General features: G+C 38.8%; 1 protein-coding gene across 2 annotated transcripts in view; it reads left to right on the forward strand.

The window, feature by feature from the left end:
• col13a1 (collagen, type XIII, alpha 1) overlaps nt 1-18604 on the forward strand; it is a 124833-nt gene that overhangs the window by 74334 nt on the left and 31895 nt on the right. The window contains exons 6-19 of one of the 2 annotated variants that reach the window (XM_016473869.1): nt 460-486; nt 2544-2594; nt 4736-4771; nt 6173-6199; nt 6497-6523; nt 8197-8223; nt 8355-8381; nt 8490-8516; nt 11005-11046; nt 14798-14890; nt 15132-15173; nt 15357-15374; nt 15854-15880; nt 16317-16361. In XM_016473869.1, the coding sequence (XP_016329355.1) occupies nt 460-486; nt 2544-2594; nt 4736-4771; nt 6173-6199; nt 6497-6523; nt 8197-8223; nt 8355-8381; nt 8490-8516; nt 11005-11046; nt 14798-14890; nt 15132-15173; nt 15357-15374; nt 15854-15880; nt 16317-16361 (516 nt within the window). Of the gene's footprint in view, nt 1-459; nt 487-2543; nt 2595-4735; nt 4772-6172; nt 6200-6496; nt 6524-8196; nt 8224-8354; nt 8382-8489; nt 8517-11004; nt 11047-11655; nt 11722-14797; nt 14891-15131; nt 15174-15356; nt 15375-15853; nt 15881-16316; nt 16362-18604 lie in introns of both variants that reach the window. The other variant, XM_016473868.1, reaches the window with a different exon arrangement.

Here is an 18604-nt window from a genome sequence, read left to right on the forward strand (position 1 = left end):
ACAATCCCTACCTAAAAGCAGGTTTCAGCAGTGTTCAGCTCAAACTGTGAGCCCCAAGCAGAGCTTTCCATATTTCACCCAGTGTAAAGCTACATTGTGCTCCTTTAGATTCTCACAGGAAGTGTTTTTTTCACCCTTCATGGCTTATCCCCCCCCCGCCCCAAACTCTTCCACTGACCAGTCTGTCTGTGAGAAAAGTTAGCAGCCCCCTCATCTACTATCCATTACTCCCCACAGGCCAGCAGTGTAACACTCCAGTGCTTCCGTTCCCCTGTAGCCACCACCCCTCAACAACCCAAAATGCTCCAGTACATCAGTGTGTCCCATTCTCCCGACCTCCAAATGCTCCATCTCAGGCTGCTGCATGCCCTTGTCCTCTCAGAACCTCGCTAACCCAGGTTCCTCTCTGTCTCTCTCCTTCTCACTGTGCATGTGACTTTGTCTGCTGTGACTGACCAGGGCTTAAAGGGAAACCTGGGGGAGAAGGTAAGTGCAGGATGTCGGCCTGCATGTGCAGAATTCAGACACTCTCTCATTGTGGGTGGCTGTGTTGATGCGGGTGTGGGGGGACAACCCGAACCTATTGCACAAAGTGCGCAGGTATCGTGATTTATATCAGGAAGGCTTTAGGCTTTATTTTGAAAAGCCTTGGGGGTCACATTCGGAAGACGTTTCCCACAATGCTTGGATTACCTGTGTTTATTCTTGGAGCGCTCTGAAGTATTAAGACTCCCCACTCTAGACAAAGAGATGTTTGGAATAGAGCAGCTTACGAAATCCTATCACTTCTAGACACATCCAAAACGATCTAAAAGTTGTGTAGTCACTGGATGTGTCCTTGAGTCTGTATTTGGTATGAGTGAGCACTCTATACTGGATTTAGTGCATTGAACTTCAGTTCCTGTTGTGGCAAATGTGGTTTGAGCCATTCTTAAACCAGTCCCTTTTGGCAGCTGTGCTCAGTGTTTGTACAAGCCAGCAGTTATGCGGCCTCCCTTCATCAAGCTTGAATGATGTGTAATGTCTGAGGCCAAACAAGCAATGTGTGGAGGAACATGTTCCTCATCCTTCACCATCACAGAAAAGTAGTGAAACTTCTGGATGGTTACCCTCACTTGCCAGAAAAACATTGGGGTTATAAAGAACTTGGAAAGGAAATAAATAGCAATGTGACCACCGAGCCGACAAGTAGAGAAGCAGACAATATATGACCTTGGAAAGACCCACCAGATTCTCGTCCAGAATAATCAGTGGGCTTCCCTCGTTGTTACAGGGGTTTAGTTGTTATCCTCTCTTTTTAAGTGCGGCCATGTTTTACCTTCCAGCAAGGGTAAGTCTTGACCCAACAAATTTTGGGTGAAGAACTTCACTTCATTAGATATCAAAACAAACCCCCTCAAGATGAATGAGCACGCTAGCCCTGAAACTGGCAGCTATAGCGCTTCAGTCCTCAAGCAAATAAATTCAGCTGAATCATAATTGGTTGCGTTGGAATGCTCAAGCCCAAAATCAGGCGAATTGGTGATTGATTGGTTGAACTTTGCAAGAACTGCAGAACTTGAGACAACTTGAGATGTATTCTTTACACAGAAAGGATTACTTGCTGAACGAAATGAAATCTGTGAAGATCGTATCATTCATTAGTAAGTCCAATCCTTGAATATCAGCAGAATTTTTTACTCCTGCTTTGGCTGATTGTATTTGGACTCTTTGTCCTGTACCCTTTCCTAGCTGCCAAATGCTTGTAATGTAAGCCTGTTCAAAGGGATATCTCTAGATCTTCGGTTGTCCTGTTGCACAGATCTCTGCAAGATTCTGTGGGTAACCATAAACCTTGGGGGCAAAGCTTAGTCTTTTCCTTTTCCACAACCTGGAAATCAGTTTCATACATCACCCTTTTCACTCACCAGTAACCTTTGTAGGTGATTCAAAAAAGTGCTAAAACAAATACTTCTCTATCCTGTGATAAAGTGGGCATCGAACCAGAAAAATTAAAAATTGCCCACAATTTGATGGATGGCTGGGTCATCAAAGGTGTCTTCCTGATAGAGTTTCACTTGAGAGAGCTAATTAGGGAAAGTACTGGAAACCCGAGAGCTTTCCTGTCTGACCACAGAGCGTTGCGGGATAGCGCTTGGATGTTTGGTGCAGTGCTGCGGACAGGCCGACACAGTGCAAATCACCTAGTTTGCGCCAGATAACCAACCCACCGGGCCGTTTGCTGTTTACTCAGCAGTGCTCCCTGACCCTCCCGACTCGCCCTAAATGAGAACCTGGGTCTGCTGACATTTTACTTACAGACCAAAATACCGTGTTCATCTCTGAGCCACATGCAAGTGCTCTCCGTGAGGCAGCTTAGCAAAAGAGTTATGTTAAACAGATGTTACAGGGTGTTTCAGCGAACGTTTTTCTATTCTGCAGATACAATATATTCACTGATACGTTTGGCTTTGTGTACTAGGTGTAGTTTAGTGGATATCATTCTGTCTCCTTTCTGTCAGTTCCTCTCCTCACTGTCTTTCTACCTCTCTATCTGTCCATAGGGAGCGCCAGGAGAGCCAGGTCTGTCTATCATTGGCCCACGAGGACCTCCTGTAAGTGTTTGCTCTGTCACTGCTAAAACACTTCATCATCTTCTCCTAATGTCAGCTCTCCAGAGTAGATACAGGTCATAGTGCAGATTTTAGCAGCTTTTGGCCTTAATCCTTTTATGATTCCAGGGGTTCTTGGCAAATGTTTCTTCTATTGTTTTTCTTCGCGCACTGAAGTTACAGACCACCCCAAAGTGAGCTCGATAAATATGTGGTGTAGGGTAGATAAGCAGGATCAGCGTCCTCCAGCACACTACTGTATGTGGAGCAAATCCAATAAATCTCTGCTAATCAAGACGCAATCTCTAATGTGCACGAACAGGACGGGGATCCCACAGCAGCTTGTATGGAAGCACTTACACTTCATCAGAGTATTTCGGGTCTGTGACTCCCACATAATGACGCCTATTTGGATCCTCATCTTCATTAGCAGGAAGGAATGAAAACATCCCAGCCCTTGTCATTTGTCCAGACATTAGACGTGCAGATTGCGCTGTATCTGTTAATGAGTGGTTAGCCATCAGACGAAATGGGGCTTGTCCCCAAACTGGCACTCTTTCCCTTTCCATGCATTCCACTCAGCAAGACAAAAATGTAATGTTACGCCATCAGAAGTGGAATTCCATAACCTGTGGTTTCCCCATTTATCCCAGCACACTCTTATGGGAGAACCTTCAGACTGTTCAGACATCTGTTTTTCTGCTTGCTGATTATACACTTCTCTATACCTCTGACCCATCACCTCTAATAAGACGTCAGGAGTGGACATCAGGCATAGAGAACTGGTGACAGGGAGAAGTTTCTTTGCAGGGAATGTCTTAAGCAGGTGAGCTGAGAGCATAGGCTTTGTCCTCACTTCCAAAAGGGTCACGGAGGTTGATTTGAGGCAAAAGTGTGGAAAGGCCAGCAGAAATGACTGCTTTAGCCAGGCAGGTAGACATGATGGGGCGGTAACAGTTTCTTTCTCACACATAAGTGGGGCAGTTAGGGAATAGACAAGAGGGATTATTAGATGATGTACTGAGTTGTTATTCGATCAACAGTTACTGTCTTGGCTGATCAGGCTGGGAACATGGTTAAAACTGAAAGTACAACAAAGATACAACATAAATACAAGCTATGCTTAACTTAACATTGACACTTTGACAGGTCTTAAAAAATAAAAATGCTAAATCCTTTTTTTTTCTTTTCTTTTGATCCATTAGCTTTCCTGGACCCCAGTTTGAAAACCCCTGTCTTATGTTGTCAAGTATCTTTTGTTGTATTTGTCATGTTTTGTTCAAGGTACACTTTGAAAAATTGTGTCTGTCCTGAAAACAACTGAAAAGTGATATTTAATCTGGGTTTAATTCCAAGACAGACTGCAGTCAGGAAATTGATGTCGTATCACTCCTGAAGAATGTTATGTGTTGCGGCCATAGTGGATTTTTGGTTTAGAGGAGTTCTTTTCAGTAGACTAGACTTGTTTTATTCAATTGTTTTCTGTTACTCTTTGCTACACTTTCATGCCAACAAAATGAATGTTGTCAGTTCTGTTTCGGGTGATTCTGCTGCTACTTCCATTATTCCAGACCAGTTCCCATATCAGAGAAAATCAACCATGTTCCAATAACTACCTGAGACCCAGACACACAATCCCCTTCATTAGCTCTGTTCACCTCTTCCTTGTAATTTTCTCTCAGGTCGCTCCAATGCAGTTCTTTTTTGCCAGGCATATTGAATGACTGCCTCTTTTCCCAAGGGCTACAAAAGTTTTTTCAGGAAAGCAAACTTGGCATTGTTCACAGGAGAATGTAGCACTAATCATTACTGACATTTACTTATTTAATTTGTTAGCCTTGTCTCATTGGCTCTCACATATTGCATAAGGACAACTCTTTAATGTTTTTCAGATGGTTCTTTCCAGTGTTGAATTTCAGTCGGTGTCCCACATTTTTTAGAGCTTTATTTGTCTTTGTCTCCTCAAAGTGCTTCCTAGAGAGCAGGAAGGCTCCTGTCCTTCAACCTCAATTACGACACAACTGAGTTTGGAGGAACAATACCGCATCTCTCAACACAGACCTCATTTCATCGACTTCACATAATCCTCAAGTTTTTCCTATAGAAAATAACTCCTCTTCTTTTTTCTTTCTGTCTCCCCTCAGGGACAACCCGGTACTAGAGGATTTCCAGGCTTTCCGGTAAGTGACTTTTGTCTGCAGCCAATTGGACAAACTTGTGTAGAGTTTATTTGTTAGTTTATAAAAGCCATCAAGCCCCTTATTTAATGGATGTAAGTGGAAATGACTCAAGGAAGTGAGAATAAACATATAGTAGACATGTATAGCTGTCATTCTAGAACAGTGGTTTTCAAACCTTTTTAAAAGCGACTGTATTTTTTTCTTTTTAAATTGACGTGACCCTATACAACCATTTACATGCATCAAATCAAGCATAGACAGATAGATAGATGAAATTAGTTAGGGTGCTTTAGCCTTCATGCACATCTTTTTATACGTAACATATTTTGTCCAGTCAATTATTATGATTATCACTGTCAGTCATTGTGATTTCAAGAGGGAATACTCCATTTATATGCGAATGTCACTTCTGAAACTTTGCAGCGTATATGCCAAGTTGGTCCTCTTAGCAGCATGAAAAACAAAACTTATTCAAATTCTGAATGGATTATATATATAGTCAAGAAAGCGCACAAAGAGCGCTCCCTTTATAACCACTGAAAAGCTGTCACTCATTTCAGTTTATACCGATCTCAGAAAATTCCATTATAATCAATGAATCTCTCTACACTGCACAATGAATCTATTATTTATATCACGTCCAGACTTTGTTGATTATAATGAGAGGATTCGCGAGCTTGCAGAACTCTGCCGTTTTGAGCGGTGAGTGGATCGTGACTAACTGAAACAGCTGATTGGCCGTCGCGTTCCAGAAATCAACAGATTGCCTACAGTGTTCAATGCTGCAAAAACACAATGTGAATAGAAACCTTTGATGCTCTCCAGACCGCAAACACAGAGAGACAGATACACACTGGAGTCTGCTGTGAGGCGGCTGTCCCTTACTTTCGTTTTGTTGTTTATGTTTATTTTGTTATTAAAGTTATGTTTGCCAGTTCCTGCTTCCTTCTTCCCTGAGTCTTGAACTTTGTTACATAAATGTATACATTTTCCTTAAATCATCTTGGTGACCCACCCGAGGGTCGGGACCCAGGGCTTGAAAACCACTGAAGTTGGATAATGTGAGATTATATAGGCAATGTAAGGTGTATAAATGTCCCTGAGCCCTTTCTATAGGCAGCCTGCGTGTTCTGGATGTTAAAATCAGTTTTTAGGTGTTTATTACCCTGCATGTTCACTGATCTGCTGGAAACATTGGGTACACAGAGTTTAAGTACAATACCCACAGGGTTTCTAGTGAGTCTTTTACGCTTCACCTCTGCCTTATAGCCTGACCCTCAAGGAAATAACTTTTTTTCCATAAACATTGTCATATTATTCAGCTAGTCTAGACAGGAGAATTGGAGCTGTTTTGTGCCTTCATAATGTCACCAATCTGCTGTTCTCCCACTTTTTTTCCAGGGCCCCATCGGCTTGGACGGGAAACCTGTGAGTTTCACATCATTCCTTACAAATGTTTCAGTAATTGGAACCTCCGAACCCTTGTACCAAATTATTTGGCAGTAATTGATAATTGACCGTCATTTTGGCAATGAAGAGGATAATTATGGTAATAATAATTATGCTAATTACTGTAATAAATTCTCTATTGTCACCATCACGACAGAATATAAAATCGATAACAATATGTGCACAAAGAATGCAGTAATTTGTACTACTTAAAAAGATTAAAGAGAATGGATATTTTTCCTTTGCTAAACTTTTTTTTTTTCCTCAACCTTACAGGGACAGAATGGTCCAAAAGGTGATATGGTAAGAATTTTTATTACCATTTGAAATTTTTTTGCCATTATTAACTGGCTTTAAAGGTGCAGTGCAAAAACAGTTTCCTATGAATGTGATCTTAAGAAAACACATTTTAACCTTGGCTGGAATTAACTGAAGTGTTAAAATACAAATCTAACTACTTGTAGTTTAAAAGGACACACATAATGAGATCTGTCATGTTTGCTTTCACTAATGAAATACCGTTGGAATAAAAACCATCTGTCATAAAGAGAAATATGTAAAAAAGTAAAAGATATCACAAAGAGAAATTTGTCAGTGTCTATAAAACTCACCAGTTGAGCCATTTGTTTTCAAGATGGCTTGTTACAGTGATGTTTATCTAGGCTGTGAGCATGGCCATATAAATTCACAAGAACAACACTCTTCTTGTTTGATTTATGGGTACAGTGACTAAATGGTGGTATGTGTGAGAGAAGAGAGGCTGCTTACCCATTCCATTCAGTGGGGTTTGTCAAAAGTGACTTTAAGTTAATATCTGTATGACTATGGCCACCTGTGGTATTAAAACAAGGACATTGGGTTGGCTCTGTCCTCCTAAACTGCAATTTGAAAAATGTAGTCCACATCTTTCTTTTACGTGATGAAAGACAATGGGCAGAGACATTACGCTTCCAAACTGTGCGCTTTAAACCAGTCCTTGTGAAATATAGTACAACCTCTATGTTCTTTCTTTTATAGCATCGTGAGAAATGGCATGCTTAGAAACTATAAAAAAGAAGCACTTTTCCGAAATGACACCTTTATAAGACAGCATAAGAGCTGAACGGCCCTGTAACAATGTTCGTAGTTCGGGAAGAAGGAGGCGGGAACCGGCGAACATTCAAAGGAAACTTTAATAATAAAACAAACACAAAATAGCGCGACAGCCCCTCGTGGACGACTGTCACGCACAAACAAAACCAAAACACAAAATAAAATCCAGGCCTGGTCCTCTCTCCTCCGACACTGTCGTCACTCCTCCCTTTTATCCTTCCGGAGCTCCTCCGTGAGACTCGAGACCGGTGAGTGGTGCAGGTGTCGCTCATTATCAATTACTCCACCGGCCTCGCTCCGTTCCCACGGCTCTCGGCCCCGCCCCCACTCGTCACAGGCCCCTGCTGAGCTTTTGAACATGCCACATTGAGCTATTAAATAATACATAGCTTACCCAAATACAACCTAAGCTGGATTTTTCATCTTTTATTGACAAGTTTCTAATTAGATTCTTCATGCTTCACATTTGCTCATTTGTTCATATATGGTAGTATTAAAGAAATTGATATGATTCTGGATGTATATTATGGCTCCTCTGAAGGCATTTAATCAATCTAGCTGTCAACTCTAAGGCTGTGGATTACATGTTTTTTTTAAGAGAGCATAATGCATTGTGGGACATTGTTTTATTAATGCCCTCCATACAAGCACACAATGACACTTGTAACCTACTAAAGCTTCCTCAAGCAAAATTTAGCTTCAGCCTTAGCACTTAAAAAATAAAATAAAAAGGTTTCTTTTTTGTTTTTCCTTTTCTAACATAAGGAAATTAATTTATAAGGAATTGTTGTGCTTGTTATGGCTGAGAGGTTTTGTAAACAGGAAAAGTTAATCATGGACAATCCAGTAACACTTCCATATTATTATTCTGATTATTTTCCCAGGGTCCTCGTGGTCCTAAAGGAGTACCAGTAAGCATTTGCTTTAATATGTATTAGTATATAGTCATAATTTCACAGGAGTTTTCACTTGGCAGTGGAATGTTATGCATAAATTAGGTTTTGGATGGACTTTAAGTTTTTGTTCAAATCTTATTTTTCAGGGTGAACCTGGTCCAAAAGGAGAGAAGGTAAAATCATGCATGAAATGCATTAAAATAGTAGCTAATGTTATTATAATTTGTGAAATGCCCTTAGAGGACTGTGTGTGATGGATTTTTATTTTTTATTTTTTCTAGGGTGTATGTGGTGACTACACTCACAGGGTGAGTGAATGTTTTATTAAACTTATTGAATTGATATTGTGATATCATAAACACAGTTCATTTACATATTAAAATAAGCTACCGAATATGATTCAAAAGTTATCTGGTGTTGAGTGCTGGAAAATCCCAAGCATATGTTTTCATTCCTGTTTATGTGATATTCTTCTATTTGTCAAAGTGATTTGTCATGTTTTCCCTTAAAAAGACATTTACAATATGTTTTGCTGTTAAATTAGAGACATTAAAATGAGGGGGAAAAGGCAGGAACAATAGATTGACAGCTTGGATGTTGTCTTGGATAGGCAGCACATGCCAAGACAGGGCCTCAAACTTGATCAGCTCTCTCTTGGGGAAATCACAGTTTCATGTAAACAAGGCAATTTTACCAAAAGCCTGCTGAATTGGATTTGATAAGGCTCTCTGTTAAAGACGGCCAAGTTTCTTATGTGGTGGATAGGGGTTTTGGTAACAGCCCTGGTCTATTTAAAAGCAATTTTGGCCTTTTGAAGCTATTTTATCAATTATGTAATCTCAAAAACAGCACGCGATATAAAAATAGACCTGTAAACAGCCTTGGCAGTATATGTTTCTTCTGAATCTGTGTTTGGCTTGAAAAAGAAATAACAGTAATAGCAGCAGGACACAAGTTGATAGTCTTCTTTCTAAGTATTTAATCACTGTTTTTATTGTGTATAAATAAGTGTATGAAGTATATCATACAGCCATATCACAACAAAACAGAGCTGTTTTTCATGCATGTCGGCTAGGCCACATGGGAGGCAGTAGACTATTTAGAAAGCTGCACATAAGGGTGGTCTTTTTGGGTGGTTGTGTACTATAAGTTCCTTGCAGTTAGGGTTAAACCCAGAGGTCACTGCGCTAGACTGAAAGGATACACCCTGCAGTGGTGGAACAAAAATGGAATTATCACTTGAGTGTGTGTGTGTTTATGTATCCGTATCCATATCCGTGCATTTGTATGTTGGGCCATTTTAAGCAGGGGCTCCAGATGAAAACGCTGGCAGCTTTGCGCTCCAGTCAGGCTCTAATGTTGAAGGTTTGTGGGCTGTTCGCTGTCCCTCATCCCTAATACCGTGAATATGTGTGTGTTACAGTCCTGCTGCAAAGAGAGACATAGCTGAGAACTGTGCTCTAGTTTATTCACGTGCACTGCTGGAGGTGCAGAAAGGTGCCTGTTATTACAACTGATTGAAAACACTGTGGGAATTTATAATGGCACATCTTAACACGCAGCTGTTCTCCCGCTTTTTCTTTGGCCTTCTCAGGGAACTTTTATGGTTGTGGTATATCATTTTAAGGTACACTATGCAACTGTAACTTTATATGGCATCAAAACTGCATCCAAATGTTAAATACATAAATACCATGTGTCTTTCATATTTTCATTGGCCTCCTTATGCATAGAGTACCTTAACATAATGTAACTTTCTGGTAAAATTGGTGAAAAACCTTCTGCAGGGAGATAAGAACACTTGAAAGCCCTTGCCTTCTTGATTTGCTTGTACTTTCCTCTTACTCTAAAATTCAGCGAGCCAATATAGATTCAGTGAGCCAATATAGTAAAAATGCATTTATTAATGCATTTTACTTAATATTGCTTTTTAAAAATATATATAAATTATAATATATTTATATCTTGTATTTGAATTATTGAATGTTACTGTATTTGAATATGTACACAACTGTTCAAGAGTTTGGGGTCAGTAAGATTTTTTTTTCAAAGATGTATTAAATTGACCAAAAGCGACACTAAACCATTTATAATTCTATAAAGATTAATATTTTAAATAAATTCTGTTCTTTTGAACTTTCTAGTCTTCAAATAATCCTGAAAATAAACGCGCAATTGTTTCCACAAAAAGCTCAACTGTTTTCAACATTGATAATAATAAGAAATGTTTATTAAATCAACATATTAGAGTGATTTCTGAAGGATCATGTGACACTGGAGACTGGAGTAATGATGCTGAATATTCAGCTTTGCATCACGGGAATAAATTACATTTTAAAATATATTCCAATAGACAACAGTTATTTTACATTGTAATAATATTTCACAATATTACCATAAGAGACAAATCTTACCAACCCCAAACCTTTGAATGGTAGTGTATTTGTCATGAACAGTACGGTCTAAAAATCTGAAACCCCATTCAAAATGTGTTTGTTTGTTTTTTCCATTTAAACCTGGAAATAAACAAAATGTATTAGGGTTTTGAAAAATATAAACCAACATTTGATTGAATTAGAATTAAAATTAGAATTAAAGAAAGAATGCAGAACTGCAGCATTTTCAGTAGTCTTCAGTTCTTTGGGATGCATTTTTATGTGTAAACCATTAAATAGAGTTGCGAAATACAGGCAACTCCCAAGAAGGCAAGTTGTAAGGTAACATCAATTATTAGTGGTATATCTATGGGTCAATAACTCTTCAATCTGTACTTTGCAATGCTGCTGATCTCAACAGAAACGCCGTATTGTCAACGCCTGTGCTGGAGTACAGGCCACAGTAAGTCCATTGCGAAGCTCTCTTTGTGGCAAGACTGAATCAAGCCTGATCTACGCAGCATTGCTGCAGAGTCACAGATGCCGTCACAGTGGAAATGAAGATAGAAACATTATCACCGATAATGATAATGTTTGATATGTAAATGTTTTAACAAGGCTGTCAGTCGATTTATTTTAACTACATATTATTGAACGTAAATCTTTTTCCAGCTTTACAAATTAATTTGATGATTAATTATGTTAAAAGTTTAATAATCAACCACAGTAAATGAATGCATTAAATTAACAGCCCTACTTATTAGAAACAGTATAATCATATTTGTGAAAATGACAAAAACTAGCACACAGAGCTACAGAACTCCGCTTTGATGGACCCGTGACTCTGTTCAGTGATGCTGAATCCGTTCGGCTCTGTCTTTTCCTTCTTCTACTTCATCTCTCTCTTTCTCTATGCCCTTGCCTTGCTCTTTCCTCACTGTTCACTCTCTTTTTCACTTGTTTTTCTGTTTTCCCCTTACCCTCCTCTCCTCTTTCTGGTCCGTTACCTTCCTTTGGCCTCCTGGTGAACTGGTTTTGTGCACTGTGGCCCACCTGTGCTTTGTGACCTCAGCAGATGTTGCCCATCACCGTCCGCAACATGCCCTCAATAAGCCCTCTAATCCTAAAGCGCCTCAAGGTACATCTCTCTCTGCCACCCTCGCACGCCTTCCCTACGGATGCCAACCTTCGTCCACCCACTGCCAGCCGGTCCTGTTAGTGACCCTCCCTGAGCTCGAGACAAATATAATAGCCAATAGTTTCATTGTCATGATATGACATAGTCCACGTGAAATACACTTATTTTCTAAAATAATGTCCAATTCACAAGATTTATTGGTATATAAACCCTACCCCACAGGAAGAGCTTCTGTCAGGCCCTCTCTGTCATTTCAGACATTGTCCATCTGTTTTAACTGGACATTAGCTCAATAAAAGTCACTAATATATAATGGATTATCCTTATGTCTAGTCCTATTATAATGTTGGGCAAATTTAGGAATCGTTCAAGTATTTTTAAGCTGTTATCTGAATGGTATTTGTAATGGTATAGTAATACTTTTTCAGAGATCATTTTGGAAATACTTAAAATACAACTACTAGAGAATTTTGGATGTGAGAAATATTTTAAAGACCCCATGAAATCAGGTCACATCTGTTAACTTTGAGGTAAAATTACGTAAAAGTTAATGCATCAGGTATCGTGAACAATAGACATCAATTTTTAAAGAATTATATCATATAGTTTAATATTAATTTTGCTATTGTTCATTGTCAATTCATGCTTGTTGATATTATATTAAAGGCCACACTTTATTTTAATGTGTCCTGGTTACAAATATGTACTGAGTAATATTAATTAACTACATGTACTTATTGTAGGTTTAGGGTTTGGTTTAGTGTTTATTGTAATTATGCATAATTTACTATCACGTCTTATAATACCTTTAACCTGTAACAAGGACACATTAAAAGTGTTCCCATATTAACTGATGTTAGTTTATACAACTTGCTAAAAATATATTCATATGTTAATATTTTACCAATATTAATAAATACTATAAAGTATTTTTTATTTAATTTTAGATGTTGCATTAACTAATGTTAACAAATAGAACACTGTTGTAAATTGTTGTAAAATACCAATTAACTTCCAGCACATATACACATTTAAAATTCTTTCTCTTCATTGAAAAAAGTCCAAAACTCATCGGAATGTCCTTTTTTTTTTGTCGTCCAATCAGCTGCTATCTAAAATGAAAACTAAACTTCATTCGTTAAGCCATTTCATGGGATGTTTATAAGCTCACAATGTACATTTATATATATAATAATGCACTATAATCCGCACAACGACAGTCGAAAGATAACAAAAGATTGTGAGAGCTCATTTGGCAGCAAAATTAGTCTTTCCTAAAGGGAGATGTCAGCCCTCCACTTTGGCTTTATTAAAAGGCTCTCTGCCTTTACTGCCCACTCCAGGAAGTGCCCCTGGCACAGGCTGACCACGGTTGGCACCCGTCTTCCATCTTATTTCTACAGGTGTGTAGTCTGTGTGCACCGATTTAGAGCACCATGTTTGGAGACAATGGTACAGACTGCTGAAGACCACAGTGTTAGGGAAAGAACTTTGCAGCTGATTGGCTGGGTCTTCAGGTTGGGTCGGGTCTGTGCATTGGATGGAGATCATGGAATGTCTCTATTTAATGGATCTACATCTGGCCTCATAAATCAAATGTAGACAAGTCCTGTCAAGAAATAAATGGATAAAATATGGATCTGAGTCTGATGGATGTGTTCCGGATTTCTCTGAGCTTCAGAGTGCTACTGAACACAGACTGCATTAAAGAAAGGCCTCTCTTTGTCACGGTATCTGCGTTATTTGTGGTTAATCAGTCTTGTGCATGGTTGCCAGCATGTAGGAGGTCTTAATTTTCTGTCTATAGGAGACTTGAAATAAATGCTTTTAATAGAAGGAAAGTTATTCTAACTTACACCGAGTTCTCGGAGTGCATACTAGACCTCTTTAATGTCGAAAACAGACTTTTAAAAAAAATAATTACACAGCAGAATCTTAAATAATCAGTTCTCCTTATGGTCTCTTCTCAGGAATAGCAGGATATTGTTTAGTCCAGCCTTATTTCCTATTTTCACATCCCTCTCGCTGTGTAAATACAGGACACTTTCCTGTAGATGATTTTGTTTAGTCTTCTTCTGTGTTGAAGGTCTCCTCTTGCTGAGAAGTACCCGAGATAGTTTTAAAACAGGCCATGAGTAGATCATGTAGAGTGGTGGTTTTCAACTGGTGGATCAAAAAATAAAAAAATAAAAAAATTTGGGTCAGCAGGATTGCGGACACCAGGGAAAAGCTATGCTTAATGTAAATAATAGAATGCATCTTTCTAGAATAGCAAAATAAATGGACTTATTAACTATTAAAAATGAGAAAAATCATATATATTTTGTTGTTTATGTCAAAGGCTGCATGTCAAATCAAACTCGCCTCAAAAAACATGACTTAGACTACATGGAATTTGAGTTGACTTACAATGAGGATAAACATGTTTTGTGCCGACCACAGTGTGTTTTGTTGTTGTTGGCTCCCAATAGAACGAAACAAATGAAATTCAATTTTGTACAACAAACAATTTTGGGTCTCCATTTGATGTATAATTCTAAATTGGGTCTTCAAACAAAACCAGTTGAGAACCACTAATGCAGACCTTACTGAAGAAGATCTGTGAGGCCACAAGCAATTTTACAGCGTTTGAAAAGTTGAAGCCATTAGCTAATGGTCAGTGGGCCCCTAAGGTGCTTCTTAAAAGCATTGAAGTGTAAATTTGTATTTTTTTCCAAACTTTTTTTAATTAATATTATTAAAAATCATTTCACTTTCTTTTTTTCCAAACATGGTACTCTATAAACTACAATAACCACATCAATTATTTCATCCTGACTCTTGACTTTCAACTCAACCTCTAGGCTTGGGTTCCTCTCAGCTTCAAATCCACTGTTTCATCAGTGAATTATTGTGAATTTTTTGTAAAATTTTCTAAATATTTTTCTTTGAGTAGACATTCCATCAACAAATTGTTTATTTTCATTATTGTGAATTACTGGATTTAAATCGGAGTGGACCCTGCCTATGATCTTATAAACTGTACCTTTTTCACAAATGACATCTTTATCTCAGATGCTAACTTCCTGTCTCTCAGCAGGGCGAGCCCGGAGCGCAAGGACCACCGGGACCTCCTGGCCCCCCAGGGCCTCCAGGGAATCCTGGCCTAACTGGTGCTAGTGGGCCCCCGGTAAGTCTGCATCAGTCATTTTTTTTTTTACAAAACTCAAGCTATTTGCTAATTAAATTTATTTCAGAGCTCTCTGGAATAAATTGTCCTTTTATGGGATTCTGCAGTCAAATATTTTTGGTATAATAACCATTACACTGTGTAATTGTTCCAGTCATTGTCTCATATTTGTTTGTTTATTTATTTATTTGTTTTGTGTGTGTGTGTGTGTGTTATAACTATTTACTCATTTTTGGCATAGGGTAAACCCGGAGAACCTGGAAAACCTGGAAAAGACCCAAGGGTGAGTGTTTGAATACATGCATTGTCATCCTTACCTTCCTAATACAGATACTTGACTTAAACTCGGAAGTCTGTAATGCTCCATATGACAATTTAAGCTTCAAACTGAAAGTATGTTTGACTCAGATACTTGACATTATTTGACTGAAAACTGAAAGTCTGTTTCTTTTTCTTTCATTCGTAGATGCTACCAGGGCTGAAGGTAAGCTCGAAAAGCACACAGCTGTCCAGCTGCACTGCAATGATAGTATTTTCCACAGGCGAGTCGTAAACAGGCTCAAATGAAGTTCACACACAGTTCAGCAGCCTACAGGGTGGGTCTGCTCTGTCGTTGCCAGTACAGAAGGGGTGGATATGCCATAATTGATTATCCGTGTTGCTGTTGGATAAGTATGTATTTCCCCTGATGCGTTAATTGCCAATGAGTTTAGACTGGGGAATTTTAATTGTACTCCATTTAGAAGCACTAGTCCCTTATAGAAGCACATTTCAGCTCTCTATAAAGATTGTCTGCCAGTCTATATAACAGCTGTAACTAGAAGCTTTCTCCTTTGGACACGAAGTTCCCAATAAAGGAATACCGCTCTGCTTATTGCCCATTTTACAACTGGATAGCTCTGACTGTATGAAACAAATAAAAAGAGCAAATAGAGGTCTTTGATGGTTTTTGCTTTTTTATAGGGTGAACCCGGTGTACCTGGACAAAAGGTGAGTGTGTCTATCAAAGTACGTGAGTAGACTTTTATTGTTTGTGTTATCCGAAAAGCCATTCGTCAAATCCCACATTTTAGGACTAGAAATTTGGCACTGCGGTTGATTGCTTAAACAAAACTGTTAGAAACGTATCCTTCTTCTCAGAGGAACCTTCAGGAATTAAGCTGAACTGTGAAGGAGTGATGTATAAATTAATCATTCAACAGAGTGATTGAAAACCACTAAGCTACAGGGCAGAGCCCTGAATGTGAGGTTCATCAATTGCTATGCTAGATGAAGAGTTTCAAAGAGGAAAAAGAAACTTGGCACATCACTATAAAGTCATGCTAGAGCACAGAAAACATATTGGTGGATTAGACAGAACACAATTCATCCATTTTTCTTCCTGCATGGCCATCTTTCTCTAATCAATTTTGTCCTTATCTCTCAGGGTGATCATGGTGAAGCTGGTCCAAGTGGACCTGAAGGCCCCAAGGTAGGAATCTGTAACCTTTGACTGGTTTAAGCAGCTTAAATAATTAACCTGCTCCACAGGTCACCCATCACTTCTGGGTCAACTCATATCATAATCCCACCACAGAGGGTAACTCAGATTGACAGTCCCCTTTGAGTCAGATTCAAAGCTTACTAGCTTTCTCCAGTGCGCTATTGTGTCAATCAAAGTCGTGAAGGATGTCGGAAACACAGACGTATTTAAAGGGGTCATATGACGTTGATCAAAAAGAACATTATTTGGTGTATTTGGTGTAATGAAATGTGTTTATGCGGTTTAAGGTTAAAAAAAAACAGTATTTTCCACATACTGTATATTATTGTTTCTCCTCTATGCCCCGCCTTTCTGAAACGCGTCGATTTTTACAAAGCTCATTGGTCTGAAAAGCGAGGTGTGCTCTGATTGGCCAGCTATCCAGTGCGTTGTGATTGGCTGAATACCTCAAGTGTGTGACGGAAATGTTACGCCCCTTACCATACTGTGATGCCGTCTCCCGGCACGACGAGACAAAACCAATAAAACCCATTACAAACGAGGCATTTGTTGCATCCAGTGGGGACATAATTACTGATTATAATGACTTATACTGTCGTTTTACGCGTTGCATCACGCCACATAAACATAAAACCATGTCTGCATTTGTGATCGGAGAAATGACAAACAACAAGCAGGGATCTTATCTATTCACGAACAGCTTGTAACACTCCAAAGAGAAAGGAAAACTTGAAATCGCATCATATGAACCCTTTAAATTACATACTTGTTTCCGTCTTTAATCAGGCCTTCAACAGAAGAGGGTGTTATCTAAAACAATCTGACATCAGATATCCAAATCATATAGTTTTGATTAAGCCAGTGGGGCGGCACCTTTATTGTTTGGGTTACCAGACTAACTACCATTGGAGCACTAGAGGAATTGCTCAAAGTACCGAGGGTTGCTGATAACAGCATCTGTTCTGGGTTTTACTGTCTTCCCCTTGAGCAGTCTGCTTAACTCTAAAGTCATTGAGTGCATTACCCCTGAGGTAATGAAAGATTGAATTAAGATAGTAAATGGGGCTTAGTGTAATGCTATGAAAAGCACAAAATACACTGCAGTAAGTGTTTTTAATGATGTTTATAAAATAAGTATCTTATTCTCACCAAGGCTGCATCTATTTGATCAAAAATGCAATAAAAACAGTAATATGTTATTCTAAATATTATTACATGCAATGATGAATTTTCAGCATCATTACTACAGTCTTCAGTGTCACATGATACTTCAGAAATCATTCTAATTTATTATTATTATCAATATTTTTGTGGAAACCATGATATCTTTTTTATTTTCTATTCTCTGAAGAATAACAATTTCAAAATAACATTTATTTAAAAAAAAAAGAAGAAATAACATAAAAATGTCTTTACTGTCACTTTTGATCAATTTAATGTACCCTTTCTGAATAAAAATATTATTATTTTTTAAAAATAACTTACTGATCGCAAACTTGAACTGAGTCGTTTTTTATTTCCTGCACACACAACAATCTTTCCACCTCATTCCACACTTGTTTCCAGAATAGCACAGAATAGAACAGTGGGTCAAACAGCTTAGCCTATGTGCAGTTACAAGTGCAGTGATTGACACTTTGTGAGGGATACATGTTGGCACGAAAACCACATATAATTTTTTCCATGTGAAATTGAATTTGCTTTGCTTTGATACAACCTATATAGTTTGCAATCTTGGATTTGTGTTACACTTTTACACATGTGAACTCTGGAACAACCTGCATATCCAATCTCTTCCAAATCTACCTTTGTGAACTTGAGCTTTCTTCCATCAGCCACGTTGTTCATGTCCAACACACGCACCCAGTCAATAGCTAAAGCTAGATTGATAGTAAGCATGTCATACTGTGAGCTTATGGAAAATTCCTCTATACGATAGACTGAAGTTGCACTGTGTTTGTTACCTTTACATTCAATTTCATCTTGGCTTTGGGGGCAGTCGTGGCCTAATGGTTAGAGAGTCGTGGGTTTGAGTCTCGGTACTGGCAGGGATTGTAGGTGGGGGGAGTGAATGACCAGCGCTCTCTTCCACCCTCAATACCACGACTGAGGTGAGACCCTTGACCCTTGACCCTTGACCCCCCCAATTGTTCTCTGGGCATCTCAGCAAAAATGGTTGCCCACTGCTCCGGGTGTGTGTTCACGGTGTGTGTGTGTGTGTGTGTGTGTGT

The sequence above is a fragment of the Sinocyclocheilus anshuiensis genome, unplaced genomic scaffold, assembly GCF_001515605.1.
Source record: "Sinocyclocheilus anshuiensis isolate Anshui unplaced genomic scaffold, SAMN03320099.WGS_v1.1 scaffold536, whole genome shotgun sequence".
In the NCBI taxonomy this organism is placed as follows: Eukaryota; Metazoa; Chordata; class Actinopteri; order Cypriniformes; family Cyprinidae; genus Sinocyclocheilus; species Sinocyclocheilus anshuiensis.